Raw genomic sequence first — 23034 nt, 5'->3', positions numbered from 1 at the left:
ATCACTCACATTCAAACATTTCCCAAGTTAATAAATTAATGGTATTTGAAATTTTATATTTTACTATACATATTCTATTGTAATTTTTTTGAATCCAAATAAAAATTATTGAAATTTAGCTACATGTATTTCCAAAGAGATATGAATAATTATTTTAACCAACGTTCAGCGAAGTATAAAATACAATTTAAAAGAGTACATTTTTTAAAAAGACAGTATTCCACTCAGGATCTTTCTCGCTAATCTCCTCAGGCAACAGTTGGCGCCTGGCAGAATGTGTAGTCAAAGCAAAACGTTAAGTGTGGGTCTGACGGGCCTGCGTTGCGCACGCGTGTTGCGCTCAGTTTGTTTATTCCGCGGTCCCAGCATTTGACAATTTGTTCTTGAGGGTGCAACTACTGTTTGTGATATACTGTATACGTCGGCTTCAAACGAGCCGGCTTGGATTGCGAATATTCATTGTAAGTTCGTGTTTTTGTATTTGTTTTACGGATATAACTGTATTTAATATTTTCTTACATTTTTGTTAAATATCTTAGGAGAGTATTATGATATGAGAATTAAAAGAAACTAAACCATGAGAAATATTCTTTTTTGTGCTCGAAACAATAATACAATTACTGTCTTCAAAAAAAACAATTGAAAATTAATTTACCTGCGAACCAATACAATACATATACAATTAGAGCACAATCACTGACTCGTTATATCGTAGCGCCGTGAATTAATTAACTTCTATTATACATACTATTTACAATGAAAATATCACAGTTTTGAATAAGTCATAAAATGAAATAAGAGTTATTATTGTTTGTGAATTTCGGAGGTTTATTTGTATTTGCTGCGAAATAATTGAAAAGCGGCACGATTAAACTTTTTTTTTAAATTACATATTTTGGAAATAAATATGTTACATGGATAATGGAGCATTACATGGATTGAATAGTGAAACTTTTAGTTTTAAGTTTATTCGTTATATATGCTATTATATAATAGTATCTAACATATTTGTTAGAATATAATGTATTTATTCCTATGAGAAATATATACATGCTGAATATTGCTACATTGTACGAAGACTTGAGAAATAAACGTTTACGATGATGAAGGGCCCTTGAAGCTCTCGTGGAGTGATGAAGGCGAGTCTCTAGAACACTCAAGGGCTGCATTTAGCCTTGTACTAATACTTAACTAGTTATTAATATCGGACAGATTTCGCTGAACAAGCATTTCTAGTTGCCCTTCTCTCTAAATGTATTGTTAGGTGTTAAATTTGATTTGGTATACTTCATATAGGACTGTTATTCGATTATAATAGAGGCTATTTCGGCACGAATGACCGACTTATACTCAGTACATAAAGTTTAAAGGGGACATCGCGATCAATATAGTATTGCATGTCCTGCTATTATTAGCAAAAGACATCCTCACAAGTTTTCCTCCTCCTTTTAAAATAGAATTTACAATATTTAAATATAATTAGTTAAATATTTATATGTGAAGACAATGTATATACGCAGAACCAGGATGTTATTTTGAATATAATCCTCTAATTTGTAATGCTTTGTTTACAAAGTGTACTTTTAACAAAAATACAATTTTCGTTAATTTAGTTTTAATATGTCACAAGTTATTTCATTGTAATATTTACATTTAGTAGACCACTTAGTATTTCTACTTATATAACTGTGGTTCAGATTAGCGTGCTACGCTTCAGTAATTCTTGAGGACAGATAGAACTTGACAAAAACTTAATAGCTATTTTTTACTTGACTGCAAGCAAGGTAGCTATTTCATTTTTCACGTGAATATATAATTTTTAACGGTTCTTATAAAGTTTACAGTCCGTTATCCCCTTCATAATAAATGTGCTACTATACTATATATGGAATTTGGTCAATTAATTAGACTTTCATCTAAACGCGTCACTCTACATCACTGCGTCGTCTTTCACGATATACGCTTAATTATTTAATTGCTCGGGTTTTTATATCGTTAAGGTTATTTTACTGAGGTAGATTGTCTAATTTACTCTCAATAAAATGATATAAGTCGCAAATAAATACGCTGTATTATTTTGACTATTTGTCCTAAAAGTTTTTTATGATATCTACGCTAATCGTAATACAAATTGCACAACATTTTTTGTAATCAAAACACTGTCAATTCAACCTTTTGTCATCACTTAACGCTATGTAGATGCTAGGTGTTGCCACAGATGTACCTAGTTAATTTGTACCTAAGAAAAGTAACGAATTTCATGCGGATTTGGTCAAAAACTTCGTTAAATTAAGAAGCAGCGATGACTCATATATTCTATATAAACTTTTTATTTTTAAGCCCTATATGTGTCATGGCATAGGTCTGTCCTTTGGATGACGTATGAATGTTATATGATTGTGGCTGTTTGAACAAGGCATGTATGCAGTGTTGCTCATTAGCACACAATAGATGAAAACCGCTGAGAACCCGGTGGTAACTGCTAGGATACGCTTTCTCACGGCTGTCGAGTTATAAGGTTTTTGCAGGATTAGCCAAAGAGGTCACGACTCGTAAAGAAAATGAATATATCTAAACACTCGTCCACACATTCTAAATGCTATGTGAATCATTAAAGAACCCGAAAATGCGCATTTACTCTGTATGGTGGACTTTGCTTCCGCACTTAGTCGTACATTTGGTCCGTTATACGTAATTTGCCTTAACTATTATATAACTTACAATATATGTGTGGAAGAAATTAAGCGTGACATTGTGTCTGTAATTAACAATGTGATTGTTACTGTATTTGAGAAGCCCATATATTTACTATTCATTGAATATTAATTCGGTAGCGACTCGATTTTCGTAACTTAAATTTGGTGATTGTTTAATATTTATAAGTAATTTGAATTGCGACGAAGTAATGATATCCTTTTCAATTTTTTGTGCTACTTTTAAAGATTAAGGTTTCATAACTAAGCCGTGGTTAATAATATTATTTAATAAGGTAGCGATTTAACATACAATAGATATTAAACACCATGTATAAATCTTAGTATGTAAAGTCTTTGTAGCTAAAGGCTATTAACAACTTAAATTTACGTCTCGTGATTCTTCTAATAAGGATATCCTCGTTTCCATGAAGATTGCAGCTTTTCGCAAGTATCTCATTAGTTCATTACCACTTGAATTGTGGGGATAAACGATTTTAGCTATTTCATAACGAACTGTTTGAAATTGATCTGCAATGCGATTATGAAATTAAACCTTAGCCAAGTAACGTTATGTATCTACAATGACCAGAAACTGCAACATAGTAATTATTCAAATATACAATAAATAAATATATTTATTAAAAAGTGCGGGCGTACAAAGTATATATATCATAAGTGAAACTTTTTTGTAACTTAATTATTACTATGGTAAAAGCCCAAATAGATGATCATGTTCCAGTATATGATCACTCCATGTATTTCTATATTCACACTGAAACATAAATACATAAAAATCTACGTTTACTGCAGAAGACGTTATGTGACAGAATTGCCATCTAAAGTTCTAATATATTACTTCTAAAAGTATTCATCAAACAACTGCGTGTATTTTAGTCTCGATCTCCCTTTCTCACTCTCAATCGGTCTCATTCGCTCTCTCTCTCTTTTAAAACGCTGCAAACTTCGTGACGTTCCCTCATGCGCCTAAAGAAGTTTCACTTCAAAAATACGTGCTTCAATGTATTAGTTAGCGCGCAACTTACTATGGTTTTTTACATCGTAGTACGTATATCCATTAGCCACTCCTAAGTTTTCAATAATTACCATTTTAAATAGATGATGCATTGGTATGGTTGCGCGGGCGCACCCGACAGCATAATCCAACACTTTGTATGGAACCACTTCCGGCATCGATTTAGCGATACGGATGCGTATTCGTATCACCGATGCACTCATTACTACGGAATTTCAATCATTATTGGCATTATTTTTATATCTATATAGTATAATTGTCGTCAGGTTAAAATCTTAAACATCTTTAACAGAGAGTTTACTTAGCCAATTGGAACTCGTAAGAATTCAGTATTATTATTATTTTCTTTTTATTTACTTTGCATTTACTTGTGAATTCAATAGTTACAGAAATAAGTTTTTTATTCTAAGAATTGTAAAGTCATTCCATATGTCGTGTAAATAAGGTACATCACAGTAAGCGTACTGTATGATCTAATAATAATAATATTGGGAATAAGTATTACCGTAAAAATATAAGTGTAGTCAATAGATACAATAAAGTATTTGTACATTTTGAGTATACTGTGTTGACCTCATTTCGCAACGTACGGGGTCCCACCTGCCCCCACGTTCAACTTACTTGGGGTGCTCGGGGTCGTTGAACTCAATATTGATACCATCAACACACAATAAGGGCAAAATGTACTGGAAATTTCTATAAAAATAGTATCTATTAATGATTTAAACAACAAAACAATTAATGCCTCAAAAAATTACACGATGAAAATAGCGCATATCTATGATTTTTATCGAAAAACCAGGATTTTATTTGTAAGCTAAATACCAATTTTACCTTTTATACTACTATATTTATTATTTTATACTATTGTATTATGTTTATACTATTTTATTTGCCGGTTATACTAAATATATATATTATTATTTACCGATTAGTGTTATGTCGAGCAAGTAACGTTCCCGTAGCAGTCTTACATCTTATCTAATGTGGCGTAACTTAACAAACAAAGTTATCTATCTAAAGTTTAACGTGCGATATGTAAAATATGTAGAAGGTGTGTATTACTTATACAGTGTGTTAACTGGTTATTATCATTGGCAAATTGTTTACTTTCTTTTAATTATACTGGTCCGTGAAATTGTCTATAATTACGAAGGTCTACGAAACGTAAAGCACGAGTAGTTAACGACTAAAGTAGAAGCAAGCCTACTGCAAAAAAAAATCGAAGGACAATTTCAATTCCTATTTTTATAATGATATAATGTAGATATGTATCTACATTATTGCTATGTCTTTAATTTGTTCACTAAATAATAGTAATAGGAATACAAATTAAATGTGTGTGATGTTATTTGTACGCATTTTGTCACAGTGTCAAGTTTAATTTAAATAATATGAGGTAACAATTTAAACAAACCGTTTCGAATCCGCCTCTTTCGGTACGTAAAAGTGCAGAGAGCGTTACTCTACACAATTCAAAGTTAAGATAATATATTGAATACTATACTCTGGGTTTATTTTAAGAAAATTGACCTGTTTTAATATTCTTTAAGCCGTTTGACTTTATACATCATGCACTGTGGACATTTGGCAAATGTGGAGCTTTGATACTAAGTTGAAAGCTTTTCGTAATTCACAAACATCTAAGCTGTCCTATTTCTCCAGTCAGTCAAAATGTGTGCTTGTGAATGAAGTTAGAAAATATTTGCTTATTTCTAATGTAGAACACGAGAAAATAAGAACTTTTGATAATAACATAGATCTTTGGTACAAAAAATGAAGGAATATATTTGAGAATTTAACAAAAATGTAGACGAAGATCACTTTTTAAACAAAGCTTAAAATAACAAGTTCATAAAGTTTATGATAGGATTTTGTTCAATGAATCATCGATAAATACGTCAATATTCGATTGTAATATTTTTGTGGGACCTTGGCCGAAAGATAAGTGCCAGAAACACTTCTCTAGTCGTTAACATATCGTAAATCTAATATCGTCGCCTCGTAAATTTAATTCTATATCAAATAGTTGAGCTTCAAATAAAAATAACACTGAACTATTTATTTCCTTTGAGGCTGGTCGGATTAAATTCAATGCCGCAGCCGTCAGATCCTAAACATAAACACGTATCAGAAGCCCAGTCATCGTTTGAATGCATAAATAAAATTATAAATATTGTATGGATTTTCTATTCTCGCAATAAAGGTCAGAGTTACATCCCAAACCGTCAGATGCAGCTAAATTTAAATTCCATTGTGCTTCAGGCACTAAAGGGTAGGTACGTATGGTTAATACAATAGACTGCCTTTTTAGGAGTTAACAGCCACAACAATTTAATAAATTGAATAAATTCATATGTATTCGCAAGAATAATGATATTCCGCTGATTTGTGTGAGTCGATAATACATTATATTTCCTAGATAAGTATACAATTTTTGTTATAATTGCAAAATATTTTATCACACAAATATGAGTAAGATTTTGCTTTGTTTTTCGCATACTACTATTCTTTGACAAGCGTATACGTTACACTAGCGAATGATTCAATTTACAAAAAAATGGCTTAGTAAACAGACTCATACAAATACGCTTAGTAAACAAGCTTTGAAATATGACATGATTTCAACAGTTTTCCAAAATCTTTAATAGCTTTTCCTATAACTGTAACCGTTGGAGGTGCAAGACGTGAAACCCTCTCGCGACTAAAATTTCGTGAGCTGACTGCTAATCGCTCATTATCCTTGAATCGTATGTCATTCAACGCACCCAATGCAATGCTCTTTGTCTGTACTTGGACTGGATAGTTGAAAGAGTCGATCAATTAGAGCCAATATTAAATATTTTCAAATATAAAATGCCCAAGATCTTGTAAGAGAGTAATTGGATACCTGCCAATAAAATGTATGTTTTTATAACATAATCACGAAGAAGCAGCTATGCGCTATTCATTACTATTACTTTAATCTGCTTTATTAATCTTTATATTTATTATTCATACATAATGCTAGAGGCGAGAGGCTATACCTTTATGTGTATTATATTTAGATTTATTTTTCAGTATTTTATGAGCAACGTGGTAAACAGAAGCGAAAAACTAACCGCGTAACTCAAGTTGTCAACGTCATTTAGTTCAACAAATAAACTTTCAATTTGTAAATTGAAAGTTAACTTTAAAAACCTTAAAGAAACAATCACTAAAATACTGCACTGCAATTTCGTAACAGGTGCGGTCTGTATTGCAGACATACATCCACGATCAATGGATGATTTAACTTATTAGCATTCAATGAGTTGTTTGAACTATTGGACGCTACACAATTGCACCTTTACTGCGGAAAGCTTTAGATTATTTTAGCCCATGATTAGCCAATTGTGCTTGTTCCGTGTAAGCCCTATGGCTAGCAATATTTATTGTAGCGGCAACATACATTTTTAAAATTAGTTATTAGTCAGTCGTGTGTAAGAAACAATTTACTTGTGAGTTGTCTGGAAGAATCTGCTCTTAGAAGTAAAACCGCCCCATTACATCTATAGTATCTTATAATTTTACTTGTTTGTATGGAAATTTAATTGTTTATTTTTATTAACAATAATATTATCCTTGTATACATCCTAGATATATTACATCTAAATTTAACTGTGTATTTTCTACCGCTTTGGTAGAATTAGGCTGAATTTAGTTTAACACGGAGGCGTATATAAAAAGTTAGCAGTTTAACCGTTAAGTAATCAAAGTATCAAAATTAAGTTTGTAATTCATTTAGACACTGTAAAAGTTATTTTAATATCTTCTATATTTCATTAAATTAGCCCTATTAACTTTGGCAATTAATTTCGTTTCACTTACACCTTAGCTCATCTCCCATTAAATTTACTAACTGCGTCTGTAATAGCATTTGCCTCAATTAAGTCAATATTAGAATAAAAGTTTTAAAATAGCCAAATACCGGACGAAACCTTTACTTTTATTAGATGCGAAAAATGTTAAATGAACAAAAGCGTGCGTTAGCCTTTAATATACATTCATCATAAGTAATTATCGACTTCCAGTTATGTATTGTATAACATTGTTATGTGTTGTGTTACCTGAACACACCCGATCGCCTTATCGAGGTCAAAAGAAATTTAACACCATCTATGAAAGATTAATAACGGAAAACAACCTTCCTTATTTCGATGAATCACTAAACTGTGGAGGTAACTGGATCAGCGGAAAATGTTTCTAATGGTACTGAATTTTAAATACTGTGGGTTTTCGAAAGCTGCTTAGCAATTGACACACTAAAAATTATTCTGGGTCTTCAGTCTACTTGCAATACTTCGGTAACAAATTGCAAAATAACGTATTATTGCAATGTTTTTGTGTCAATTTGAAGCTGAATTACTGCTTAGGCTTACTTAACTAAGCTAGTATGGATTTGGGGATGACCGTAGAAGGACCGGTAGTTCAAGGCTAGACCTTGAGTGGCCCGGAAGTAGTAGGGATTCACGGGTTCTGCCTCACTCGCTGCCTCAGTCAACCTAACCCCCCGTGTGTTTCTGGCTCAGCGGCAGTCCCCACCTAAAAAAAAAAGTTTGGTCTCTTTCCCCACTAAACAGACCGTGCTGAGTCGATAGCACTCACTCCCGAAGCGATATTTCTCTCTGTTTCGAAGTTAGGTTTTGCTATACGTTGCAAATTAATCGATTTACTAATCACCTCATAATAAGAATGTAACGTCTCGTCCAAATCCTCATTTACTAATCACCGAGTCAGTTTCGTATGCATAATTAGCAAATTACCATGCGCATTTACCTGCAAATGCACCAGGACAGATGGGAAAAGGATTTACTGAACATTAAAAATATGATTTCCGTGTTTTATGTGTTTATTTGCATTATGTTACAATACAACTTTACTAGTGTCATGTCATTTCTTGGTGAGTCATACGAAAAATTTCTGAGGTAATCTTCCAAGCTGAAACCCCAGAACTTGTAGTACAAATATACTACACAATACTCCCCACAAAAGGCAGAATAGATGTCCTGAACGCTAGCTGTATTATAGCTCCATACCCGACAATTTCTTCTTAAAAAATCCGCTATTACTCTAATAGGCTTACGTCCAAATGAATCAAAATATTCTCCAACTTTTTCGTGGTTGATATGAATAGCTACCCAATGAGATCCTGGTTGTGAGTCAGGATCGAGATTGCATATAATAAATGTGGGTAAGTGTACGTGCATTGGTAGGCGATTCGAGGGGTACACGCTATACTGGATGCTGGGATGTATTTTATGGAGACTCATTTGCAGGTTTAATGTATTCATTTTTACTCCAACGCGTTTGACCTTCTACTCTTTGTATTTAACAAAAACGGAAAGGACCCTTGAGAATCACGTTGTGCTTACTTAGCAATTTAATACTGTCTTCGAAAACTATCGGAAGTTTATCAGAGCGAATTCGCAAAAGCGACATTTAATCCATAACTGTTAAGATACTTGTATATTTAGAAATAAATAGATCTGCTTACGTTCAATATTTATTCATGATTTGACAAACTTACAATATTTAAAAAATTACACAAACACGGATAAAATCATTACATTACTTATTGTACATACGTTATATGACTGTTGTATTATTAACAAGTTTGGTATAAAAAAATAAAAACATTTTGATTACAATATACTATGATAAGAAATAACAATTATTTTAGTATTCAGAGAAACTTATTTTATATCAAAACATGACTTAAAATGAGTAGACATACTTTTATGATTGCATTAATTATGACAGATTCACATAATACTTTCTCTTTTCATAAAATACAAAAGTAGAAAAGTTGCAACGGAATGTAACAAAAATGAGATTCTGTAGTTGAAATATTATTATATTATCCCATACATTTTGAGATAATGAATCAGTCATACATAATAAAAACTTACAAAATGTGATGTATCCTAACTTTAGTGACAAAAAATAGCATTTTTTCTTTTAAACATTATGTTTGGCGGTTAAATAGAAACAACATTTACTAATAAAATGTATTAAAATAGACAGAAATTATAATAACATAGGGCAGGAGAAAGTAAATTAGATATTTAATTATAAACTATAAATTCTTGTTAAACAGTAAAAATATTAACAGGATTAATGAAGATCTAAAACAATAACAATACTTGTCTTTTTAGTAATAAAAAATCAAAATTGTTATACAATTATAAGAAGAAACTAAAAAAAATTAAATACTATTACCTATTTTAACACCAACAATAAGATTTAAAATTTACATGTTGTCATTAATAAATATTTATCCTAACTATAATTTTTTCAGAACTTTACAATTACTTATTTTACAATTTAAAGCTAGTCATTTGTCAGGTTATAATTTTTATGATACATTGAATTCCTAATTACCCTAAGACCATAACTTTGATTACACTACTTATTTATTAATATTATGATACATTTATATATGATACAATTATAAATCTTAAATAATCCATAATACTAGTATTGGAATCTGTAATTAATTATTAACCATAAATATATTTATGTTGTGTTGTATAGATCTCTCAAAATCCTATAAGTAATTAAAATGTCATAGAACATAGACAAATCGAAAAGTGTATGTAGATAAAACTCATGTGCGTATTCTAAAATATTTTATCTGAATTTTTTGGAGTTTAAATTATGTAGGTACTGATTTCGAATAAGCCTCTTTGACCTTTAATGTGAATAGTAGAAAAATAATAGCAATAGGTGAACAAACAGTCTACTAGTAATAAATAAGACGCAAATGTTGACGATTTCTTAACACAAAAATAATCACATAATCTGGAGTTCCTCTTAGAGTGGAATAATATAGTTTTATACACTTAATTAGTTCTTATAGTGTTTTAATGCCATCCACCAAATTAAAACTTACACAAACTACAAGGTACATACGCGAATGTAAATACAGATATTAGTTTTATAAACTGTTCTATTAAACTGGCATTATTACATGAGTTACGTTTAATTTTGATACAGTGACGTTAAATATAAGTGGGTTATTTGTTTTAGTCTTTCAACGTCACATATTAATTTTATTAAAAGTTATTTATTTATTGTTACGTGACCTGGTAAACTACCGTTATGTTCCATTGTTATTATCGGCCAGTTATGTGAAAAAATAAATAACTTTTAATAAAATTAATATGTGACGTTGAAAGACTAAAACAAATAACCCACTTATATTTAACGTCACTGTATCAAAATTAAACGTAACTCATGTAATAATGCCAGTTTAATAGAACAGTTTATAAAACTAATATCTGTATTTACATTCGCGTATGTACCTTGTAGTTTGTGTAAGTTTTAATTTGGTGGATGGCATTAAAACACTATAAGAACTAATTAAGTGTATAAAACTATATTATTCCACTCTAAGAGGAACTCCAGATTATGTGATTATTTTTGTGTTAAGAAATCGTCAACATTTGCGTCTTATTTATTACTAGTAGACTGTTTGTTCACCTATTGCTATTATTTTTCTACTATTCACATTAAAGGTCAAAGAGGCTTATTCGAAATCAGTACCTACATAATTTAAACTCCAAAAAATTCAGATAAAATATTTTAGAATACGCACATGAGTTTTATCTACATACACTTTTCGATTTGTCTATGTTCTATGACATTTTAATTACTTATAGGATTTTGAGAGATCTATACAACACAACATAAATATATTTATGGTTAATAATTAATTACAGATTCCAATACTAGTATTATGGATTATTTAAGATTTATAATTGTATCATATATAAATGTATCATAATATTAATAAATAAGTAGTGTAATCAAAGTTATGGTCTTAGGGTAATTAGGAATTCAATGTATCATAAAAATTATAACCTGACAAATGACTAGCTTTAAATTGTAAAATAAGTAATTGTAAAGTTCTGAAAAAATTATAGTTAGGATAAATATTTATTAATGACAACATGTAAATTTTAAATCTTATTGTTGGTGTTAAAATAGGTAATAGTATTTAATTTTTTTTAGTTTCTTCTTATAATTGTATAACAATTTTGATTTTTTATTACTAAAAAGACAAGTATTGTTATTGTTTTAGATCTTCATTAATCCTGTTAATATTTTTACTGTTTAACAAGAATTTATAGTTTATAATTAAATATCTAATTTACTTTCTCCTGCCCTATGTTATTATAATTTCTGTCTATTTTAATACATTTTATTAGTAAATGTTGTTTCTATTTAACCGCCAAACATAATGTTTAAAAGAAAAAATGCTATTTTTTGTCACTAAAGTTAGGATACATCACATTTTGTAAGTTTTTATTATGTATGACTGATTCATTATCTCAAAATGTATGGGATAATATAATAATATTTCAACTACAGAATCTCATTTTTGTTACATTCCGTTGCAACTTTTCTACTTTTGTATTTTATGAAAAGAGAAAGTATTATGTGAATCTGTCATAATTAATGCAATCATAAAAGTATGTCTACTCATTTTAAGTCATGTTTTGATATAAAATAAGTTTCTCTGAATACTAAAATAATTGTTATTTCTTATCATAGTATATTGTAATCAAAATGTTTTTATTTTTTTATACCAAACTTGTTAATAATACAACAGTCATATAACGTATGTACAATAAGTAATGTAATGATTTTATCCGTGTTTGTGTAATTTTTTAAATATTGTAAGTTTGTCAAATCATGAATAAATATTGAACGTAAGCAGATCTATTTATTTCTAAATATACAAGTATCTTAACAGTTATGGATTAAATGTCGCTTTTGCGAATTCGCTCTGATAAACTTCCGATAGTTTTCGAAGACAGTATTAAATTGCTAAGTAAGCACAACGTGATTCTCAAGGGTCCTTTCCGTTTTTGTTAAATACAAAGAGTAGAAGGTCAAACGCGTTGGAGTAAAAATGAATACATTAAACCTGCAAATGAGTCTCCATAAAATACATCCCAGCATCCAGTATAGCGTGTACCCCTCGAATCGCCTACCAATGCACGTACACTTACCCACATTTATTATATGCAATCTCGATCCTGACTCACAACCAGGATCTCATTGGGTAGCTATTCATATCAACCACGAAAAAGTTGGAGAATATTTTGATTCATTTGGACGTAAGCCTATTAGAGTAATAGCGGATTTTTTAAGAAGAAATTGTCGGGTATGGAGCTATAATACAGCTAGCGTTCAGGACATCTATTCTGCCTTTTGTGGGGAGTATTGTGTAGTATATTTGTACTACAAGTTCTGGGGTTTCAGCTTGGAAGATTACCTCAGAAATTTTTCGTATGACTCACCAAGAAATGACATGACACTAGTAAAGTTGTATTGTAACATAATGCAAATAAACACATAAAACACGGAAATCATATTTTTAATGTTCAGTAAATCCTTTTCCCATCTGTCCTGGTGCATTTGCAGGTAAATGCGCATGGTAATTTGCTGAGGTGATTAGTAAATCGATTAATTTGCAACGTATAGCAAAACCTAACTTCGAAACAGAGAGAAATATCGCTTCGGGAGTGAGTGCTATCGACTCAGCACGGTCTGTTTAGTGGGGAAAGAGACCAAACTTTTTTTTTTTTTTTTTTTTTTTTTTAGGTGGGGACTGCCGCTGAGCCAGAAACACACGGGGGGTTAGGTTGACTGAGGCAGCGAGTGAGGCAGTCCCCGGCACGGGGGGTTAGGTTGACTGAGGCAGCGAGTGAGGCAGAACCCGTGAATCCCTACTACTCCCGGAACCACAGGTCTTGAATGAGCTCTCTATGTCGGATATTAGCCCGGGTCCCTTGGGTAGAATGCCTAGCGAGCCAAGAGGGCCCATCTTAAGGGCGTGTGATGGGCTGAGGTGTTTTTAGTGCGTGGGGTCTCTCTGAATAGCAGAGGGATTTAAGTTTTGACTCAGCCGCCGCGTCAAGTTCGACAAGCTTGATGCTGGCCTGCGTAAGGGCATTTTCACCTCATTATAATCAAAGCTAGTAAGGATTTGCTGCAACTGCTCACAGCAGAGACTATTATTAATATGTGTTTGTTATGCAAATAAAATTTATGTATCCGAAAGTCGAAATCGATAGTAATTTAGTTTGCACGTAATATTTTTATGACCCATACTTGTAACTCCGCCCTTCAATCATGTATGGTATTTCAGTGTCGCTAAGAATCAATAGTGGAGTGCGATGGGATGCAAGGGTCTAGAGCGTGGCTTCTCCGCGCCCTCCTATTCGCTGCGTTGGCGTTGGCGGGCGCTGACGTCATCTTTCGAGTTCCAACTGTCATGGTAGGTATGCAGGGACATGGTGAACATTTCTTAAACTTACATAATATTCTGACGATGTGTTTATAATCGTTAACCACCGTAAAAAAAATAATAAAATTATTCATAATTATAATAGGAACAAATAATAAAATGATTCATAATTATTTTATGTATAGTACATAGTTTAATATCTCAATTAATATATTATTAAACTTGTAACAAGCAAGTTAGTGTTTAGAAAGATACTATTCTCAGAAGTTTTTCCGAACCAATTCCACTTAGGGTCCTTCAAGAAAAGAGCGTACCAATTCTTAAAAGGCCGTCGAAGCACTCGCGAGCCTCTTAACATCAGTTGAGCCTCTTGCCCGTTTTCCCCCGTTCTATAAAAAAAAATACGGGTAAAATAACTATCACTTTACCCGTACCTTATAAAAAATAATGTGTGTTTATATATTATTATAATACTATTCCGATGCCTTTCAGCTCCTCCCAACTTAGTTTTATCGGTGAAATAACTAAATGTTTTATTACACCAGGTACACCCAATATCAGTGCAGAAGCGTGTGGGTATAGAGTCCAGCAATGACAGTAAGACAAACGACACCGAGGCGTGGGCGGAAACCGAAGTGGAAGTGACTTACGAGGAGTACTTCGTAGAGCATGACGTCTCTACAGCCGACGCACGCGCCGCTGCCATCGCCCTACGCCTGGAAGATAGTATGTATAACACAAGGAATATGAAAAGTTTATATGGAATTAAAATATGATTGATAATACATTCGGGTCCTCCACTTCTGACCAACGTATTTACAGATATCGTCCAACACTAAAACGACTTATCGACTGATAGCTTGTATGTAGTTGATTATAAAAAATGTAATAGCGTAAACATTTTAATATGAAAAGTTTTGGTTTTGTAATCCATCTATTTTAAACGTTGAAAATAATTTATAACGGCACACTGTGATGACTCAGTGGATAAATTGAGTGTTTTTAATTGGCGTTAAAAGCGAATTTTAATTAAAGCTTGGTATCACTCATTCGCTAGTACTTCTCGTAGTATAAGTACTATCAAATGTTCGTCGACTATCGAATTTTAAAGCGATAATTGTTTGAAAATTTTTACTAAATATATTATAACAACGCACAATGATTTAGAAACATTGAGATGTAGAGGCATACTTATACTGAATATATGAATAGGGATTGTGTCTTGTGTGTGTATCACAATTAACTGCATTAGGTTTGTGCAATAGCGAGCTGTCTAATTGTCTTAATTCGTGGTGACAATGCGCACGCCAACAATAATTATGTGTCACGTATGTAGAAAATCGCGTAGAAACCACACATTTGTACATTTATATAGCAAGTAATCATTGATTTTTTTATATATAACAGGGAGCAAAGTAGCAGGAGGCAGATCTAATGTTAAATAATGCCGCCGCCCATGGACACTGCTAGAAGTCACGCAAGAGCATTGCCGTCATATTAATTGTGATTATTAAGAAAGGAAAAAGCCATACATACATAAATAGTTACATTATATATTAGTTTAAGATGTGGGTAAAATTTTCAATCATTTCACGCGGATTGACATATATTCGAACAATATAATATTCAAAAGCATTTATATATATTATTATTATCAAGATTTATGCTTTGTTTGTTAGTTGAAATCGTCAGATTTTATAAAGCACTCAACATAATGAAAACGCGCATAATCGTGTATGTGTTTATGAAATAGAAATATGTATAACGAGTTCTTATGTAGCGTGGCACCTTTGTATCAACCCCGCAATTGAACACAACCCCGCGTCCTAGGTCAAAGTAATAAAATTAATGAGGGCAGTTGTGTAAGCGAAATTTATTAGATTACAGTAACCCCTTTATAATATACACGATTCAATTCTAGATTTGGCTCCAATATAAATTGCGTTAATATAAATAAACAAAAAAGGTTTTAATACAGAAATAGTTTATAATATCAATTAACATAGAAATCTGACAACAATAATCAATTTGTCGTTACATATCAGTCTATGATGATCACAATTTCTGAAACGTCGAGTTATTTAAATAATTTAATAATGAATTAAGTTTTATTTTAATGTGTATCGCGTTAATAATTTCACTAATATAAAAGAATGGAGTAAGTGTATGTAGTCAATTGAAGCCTCATGAAATACGTGCACTGAATTTCAGTGATCACTACCACTTGAATATAAATAAATAAAACCTTTTTACCCACCAGTATTACAGTTGAGTTACACTTTTCTAAAGACAAAAAGACAAAAATGTTTCTTTTTAAAGACAAAAATGTCACTTACATGAAAATAATACTGTAGATTAACATAACTTTGGAGTTGTTCTTAAAATATTCTCATTAAAAAGACGCACATGCGATAAATTGAAATATAAAAGCAACTAAAGAAATATGGATTATAAGGCATGAATTTAAAAGTAATTTTGTCTAACATATTCAGTTAGCTTCGATTTGTATGAATTGAAAGAAGTAAGATTTTTTATATTTCCTTAAAGATATTTTTATTTTATATGGGCTTCGTAGCATTTTTCTGCCGTAGTTCGTACGTATTTTATTTAGGTAATGAAAGGTAACTCGTTCGACGCATACTTCTATGAGTCACACGTTACGGTTTGGAGAAAGTTAGACTAGTATGGAAAGAATATTTATGACAAGAATACGTCGTATTATAAATATAAAGTTGTTTTAAATTCATTAAGTATGTGTCTCGATATATACTTATGTTAGGTGCAAGATTATACTGGAACTTTTGATAATTTTATCTTGCAATACTTGAATGTTTGTTAATTTAGTTTTGGCGTACACCCCATACTTTAATTAAATAAAGCTTTTATTCTAGCTTTCACGGTTTTCGTCAGACCGTGGAATATATTTGACGCCCCTGGATAACAAAAACAGTTAAAACACATTATAAAAAAATAAATTTAATATGCTTTCAAGAAGTTATTTTTTTCTTACATTACTAAGGGCTTGTTTCACAATGTCCGCATATGTTCCAAATAAGCTTCTTTAGGAACCCATAACGCGAAAAACACTTGACATTTTTGAATAAAGAAAAAAATATTTAACCGTCATTATTTCGTTTTGTTTTTGAAGGCTGTTTCATTGACATACTTCTGTTACCCGATACAATTCAAAGATGAAGTTGAGATCTTCGGGGCTTGCTTTAACCAATAAGCCTGGGATTCAATTGTAGTCATTTAAAGATTCTTTATAATCTTTATCTAAAACTTGAAGTGGAAAATATCCGCAAATCTGGGATACTGGGTTGTATCGAAAATCATAAGGTTTCACTTCCAATTATGGCCAGCAAGGTCGCTAAGGGCGTGTCTTGCATCCGTCACTAGCACTTGACAATGGTGTGTTTTAGTAATTTAATATTTTTTTAATCTGTATTTTCATACAAATTAAAGACTGTGTCTTTAGAGTATACAATGGCATATTTAATCAGAAGTGTTTTGTTTTCTTCAGCGAGCGTTTCAAATACAACGAAATATAACCAGTCATAAAAGCAAAAGAGGCATGAGAAATAAAATACATGCAGAAGGAGAATTAACTCAATATAATTCCGGTGGCGCTACAATCCAATCTGGGTCTTGTCCTTAGATTGTATCCGTATCTTTGACCATTTTTATTTCATAGATGAGTAGGCGATCAGTCTGTAGCAGTCTGTAGTTATTTGGATTTCCGACATGCCAGTCTCCTCATCGTAAAAGAGCGTTAGATGCGCATATAGACAGAAAGCCATTGATGCAGAGCGGAGGTTCGACCCCTCAGCCATTAGAGTCGCAAACTAAAAATACTTTTTTTTAATAAGGTGAAAATGCGTCTACGCAGGCTCGCGCTATGGGTATCGAGCTTGATGGGGGGACTCAGTTGACTCTGCTATTCAGAGAGTTAGCGAGACCACACCACTTAAAACACCTCAGCATTTCACTCGCTCTTACGCTGAAGACACTTAGCGATCAGATAATTAGAAGACAAAATAAATAGTACAAATTACTAACTATAATAAAATAGCTATAAAGTACAGCAGGAAGTAAGAGAAAAATTATTTATATTCATCTACGTACAAATTATAACGTAAATTTTCTAAATACTAAATACTTTAGTAGCACTAATTGCCATTAAAAAATATTTATTTTATAAAAGGCCTTCATAATATCTCGGCCATGACCGTTACAATTTAATTACTGTTTTTGAATTTATAATTTAATGAGACAAGGGAAGGAATTGTAATTATTTCGAATTACTCGTTGACAATGGAACTTTCTTTTTTATTCGCGGTAATGATTTAAATAAAATTGGGATACAAAAAATTTACATTTAATTCGTGTTAGTTAAGTTTATGGCGTATTGTTAAGGCTTGCATGCTACTTCGTTGAACGTTATACCTAGTAACTTCTCTAAAAAACGAAGTATCCTAATATTAGTTATAAATAACTAAATAAATATGTATGATATATTACAAAGAAAGCAAAATTCAATTTTAAATTTCGATCTTACACCACTTTTTCATATGCATAATTAAATTTTGTATTTTTATCCTCATACAGTCACAGAACAGTAAATACTTTTTATAGTATATGTATGACGTCACCCTCAACGATTTCAACCCCTCGGTTCTCGACTTCAATCACCTACATGATCGGGAAGTTATACTAAAAATATATTTACTAACGCTCTCCTGCAATTTTTCCTGTCAACTCAAGTTTGACGTTGAAAACATTTTCCATTTTAATTAAAATATGTTTTCAATGTACAAAAACTTTTAAAAATCCTTTTTAGACTACACTGTCTGATATATCATTAAAAAATGTTGAATTCAAGTGTAAATCCGTAAAATAAATATTATTTAAGCGCGTAGGACTGGCGAAAAACGAATATGAATTTGAAGTGTTTCAAATACTCATTTTTCTAGTAAGCCCTCATCACTTAAAAGCAAATCGGAGAATTCGGTTATAGTTTTATTTTATCGTAAATTTTCCCACTCAATTAAGCCTATACCATTAAAATGAATGAAAATGGTTTTTGCTATGTAATCATATCTGAAGTTGATAGTTGTTCCAACAATTGCATTGACTGTTCACGTATTGTGACACGGCCTTGTCCTAAGCCTGAATTACAGTGGTGAAGGCACGCGTGATGCATCATACCTAATCACAGAGTATTATATGACTTCTCATTTTATTATCTTTTAAATAGCGTCAGCATGAAATGTTTTATCTCGATAGAATTATAACTGATATTTTCCATTATTTAAATTGTTTTGTTTAGATACCAGTATCTTCTCTTGTCGAACTCTTAATAGATTTTATGTTAATTAAGTATAAAAAGCATATTTTTTTAATAATAATTCCGTTTTATCTTCTTCATGAACAAATTAAATTAAAACGTTCATTGTGCCAAGTTTGTAGAGTGCGCTAAACGTCGACTCTTGTTAGTGTTGCCAGCTTTCCCGTAGAGACCTTGGCGAGCTCGGCCACTCGCGGGTTCTCCCAGTAATTGCACTATTTTTGTACCCCTTGTTTTAAACCGCAACTGTTTAAAGTGTTCTTCACATCTCCACGTTTTAGAATAAAATTCGTCTCTCCGAAATACGTTTCATTAGTGCTTTGAAATTTGCATTTTAGTTGGTTTATTGTTCGTCGCGCCACTTCTAAGAATAAAGAAAAACTATAACAGCGTGATGCTGTCACGCCTCATTGAGACCTTGTTCAAGATCAAATGAATATTCATAAAAAAGTTGATGGTCACAAACTGATTAAATTTTTAGGTAGGCCTTTAACTAATTCTCTTATTTTAAATATTAATTGTATTAAAAATTATTTGAAGCAGTTATCAAAATCTTCACAGATGTAAAACAAATATGAGATACGTAACGAATTTTAGAAAATTAGCGTCTACATGAATTGAATAGACATTAAAGACTTTGCAACGTTGCCAGTGATGTGAATTCTAAATAAAGTCACATTCTTATTCTCCGCGAGTTCTTTTAAATAACGGAAATGGAGCAATAGAATGCACTGCGGGATAGTGTCGATAATTGTCTGTCTAGGTTTCGGCATTAATATTAAAGAAACAGTTATGATGTACGCAAGTTAAAACAATGCTATTTTATTTAATTTAAGTATACGAAAATAAAATAAATATAATTGTTGTATTTACAGTCCCTGCTAGTCCAGAAGGCTGCGGACCGTGCAGTCGGCGTGAGGTGGAGTATTGCGAAACGCGAGTTGTAGCGGACCATTGCTGCTGCGAGCGACGTTACCTGCCTGAACCGTTTCCTTGGCTGCCACACACATGCTACATGGGCCCACACCGCTGTCGCCCTCTGGCGCACGATTGCGTTCGTTACGTACGTTTGCGGGACTGCTGCTGCTACCGTCACTTGGCCCAACGGTGGAAGGCCATCTTGTCACGTTCCAGCCGGGTCGCAGTGGGCGGTGTATCGCTTTTATTGCTCTCTATGTTATTGTTTGTGGCGTACTTGTGACCCGCACCCACGCACCCACCGCCGCTGCCGCCCGCGCATGTCTGATCAGCTCCATATTTATGCCCTTAACTTTACACTCATAAGGGAATCTAGTGAATACCCATTCACGACACAGAAGTTAACGCATTTCTCTACCAAACGATACCATGTGAATTTATCAACATTATTGATTATTGCAAATTGAATTATATTCATCACGCATTTTTAATGTACAAATAATATGTTATATACTATAATGAATATTTAATATCAGAATATATTAATGGTTATTTATGCACCCTTAAAATAGGTCTCTATCCAAAATATAAGTAGGTGTTAGTGGCGCGTAAGTGATTGTGGCGAGGTTGGGAACTAGCTCACGAAACATCAAGAAAAGATCTTAAAACCATACATTAAGAATTTTTACAGAATTAAGATTTTTTTACTTTATAATTAGTACATATAGAACGATTGTGATTCTGCATTGTGACAGACGTACAAATACATGATATTTTTGTAATGCTATCAAATAGCAACACGTTAATTATACATTGGTTAGTTTATTTATCCACTACATTAAGAGGGCTGCGTTTATATTTTTATTTGACGATTGATACTTTAGTTTTAAGTTTGGTGAAATTTAGTATTGTTACGAAACCCAAAGGTGCGTTGTTTTAAGTGATTTAATGTAAATAGTTTAAAGAGTCAATTTAGTACAAGTCTTCTAATACCAAATCAGTATTGTATTGTGTAGTGTAGCTTGCACAATTCATGGAACATCTATCAGCAAATTAAATTTAGATGATTCTACGAATTTTAATATATGTGTATTATCTATAAATCTTATTAGAGAATTTGCAAGCTTTAAATGCACAATTTGTTTTATCCCAGTAAAATGAAAATAAAAAATAAAAAAATTACATAAAACACGTAATTATTATTATAATTGTATTAAACGTAAAGGAACTGTAATATTACATAAAAAAGTTACCAAAACTGTGTACCTTATTGTATTGCCAAATACATTGACTGGATTTTCCCCAAATATTTTGATAGTAAAGTATTTTCAGTACTTCATAGAAATTTCAACTATTTTTCAAAGTATTATTAATTTTAAATTGCCGACGATTTAAAATGGAACATAATATAAAAAATAATTTGTGCTCGTTTAAATAAACTACAGTTAATTGTTTTTCGTCATGCACAATACTAATTATATGAAACCTTTGTCCCTATTTAATTGTCATGGGATTATTCACATTAATACACAAACCATCGAGTTGTGAGTACTTCTATGTAACACTAAAATATTTTTTTCTGAAGTATATTTCGCGTTTAATGAGAATTTATGAAGTTATAAAAAATGAGAACTGTAGACCCTGAACTGTGGTTCAAGAGAGTCAAAAAGCCATCACGCATTAAAGAGAGATTGCAAAACAATTTTTATCAGGCGTCAAATTTTGAAATAAGACTTCGGACAAGTTTCTCAAAGGCAATGAAGGATTTAGCACGCAACCTCTCACTCGCAGGAGTTCGACCCGCAATGCATACTAAGAGACCCATGAGGTACGTTTATTTAATTGGCATAACTGTAGGCATGACGCTTTTAAAAGAGATAATAAATTTTTCTCAAATAATAAACGTAGTAAAAGTAGGTTACTGTTTACTCGACAGAATCTAATAACGAATCGAATTAAATGTTAATGATAAACTTTTCCAAATTCCTTCCAGGTCCATTTTTATGAGTTTGGTAATGTTAGGACTATTTAGTGGAGTGCTAATAACGTTTGTAAATATCTATAAGTTCCGGCATGAACCTCCATTATTGGTGGACCTGAAGGTTGTCCAGCATCCACTGCAGCATGCTGAGTTCCCAGCCGTGGCTCTCTGTAGCTACAATATTATAAGCAAACGCGCGCTACACGCCTACGCGAGACGATTGTAAGGACCGATATCCTAAGCACTAATTCAGAATTCTAGAAATTAAATCAATGAATATATTCTAGGTTTTATGAAAGCCATTTTTGGCTGCAATTTCCCCGTACTTAGACTATCTAAAGTAATTATTGTTTGGAAAACGGAATATATCTTTAACAAAATCCCAGAGGCTCTTATCTCTGCCTTGAAATAAACGTATTAAAGAAAAGCTGTGTAAAAAGGCTTACTATAAAGTTAACGATTATTTAGTTGATAAAAGGGCCTGGGACTAGTACTAGACAGGCTACTTCTAATTAATTTGCGATATTTGTTTTAAAATAAGTGTTGTTTGATGATTTGCTTTTTTTATAAGAGTACCGAGAGTTTTTTACGCCCGCCTTTTCTCTCGGCCTACACCCTCTGTCTTCTTTGCCTATGGGTATCCCTAATACCTACAGGTTCAAATTTAATGAGTGATAGCTTGATGATCTTATGTTCCAAAATAAAAATAATATTTTATTTATTTATTTATGCATTTTTACGAACCTTTAAATTTTTTTATAACAATATTAAAGGGCATCT

At 32.0% G+C, this 23034-nt stretch overlaps 1 protein-coding gene across 1 annotated transcript; it reads left to right on the top strand.

Annotated features, from left to right (window-relative positions):
* The first annotated feature begins 283 nt into the window (after positions 1-283).
* Positions 284-21485, top strand: LOC111003912. Its single transcript, XM_022274667.2, has 4 exons — positions 284-461; positions 13910-14038; positions 14554-14734; positions 20231-21485. Exons 2-4 carry the CDS (start codon positions 13943-13945, stop codon positions 20554-20556), a joined length of 603 nt encoding a protein of 200 aa, XP_022130359.2. The 5' UTR covers positions 284-461; positions 13910-13942; the 3' UTR covers positions 20557-21485.
* Positions 21486-23034: the final 1549 nt, after the last annotated feature.

Source organism: Pieris rapae, chromosome 1 (genome assembly GCF_905147795.1).
Source record: "Pieris rapae chromosome 1, ilPieRapa1.1, whole genome shotgun sequence".
NCBI classification, from domain to species: Eukaryota; Metazoa; Arthropoda; class Insecta; order Lepidoptera; family Pieridae; genus Pieris; species Pieris rapae.
This window is presented reverse-complemented; position numbering and strand designations above follow the sequence as displayed.

Bases quoted from the DNA above. Each gene is read 5' to 3' on its own strand.
- LOC111003912 (XM_022274667.2), top strand. From the start codon at position 13,943: ATGCAAGGGTCTAGAGCGTGGCTTCTCCGCGCCCTCCTATTCGCTGCG. The intron at 14,039-14,553 runs GTAGGTATGCAG...TTATTACACCAG, and splicing joins TTCGAGTTCCAACTGTCATG to GTACACCCAATATCAGTGCA. The intron at 14,735-20,230 runs GTATGTATAACA...TTGTATTTACAG, and splicing joins CGCCCTACGCCTGGAAGATA to TCCCTGCTAGTCCAGAAGGC.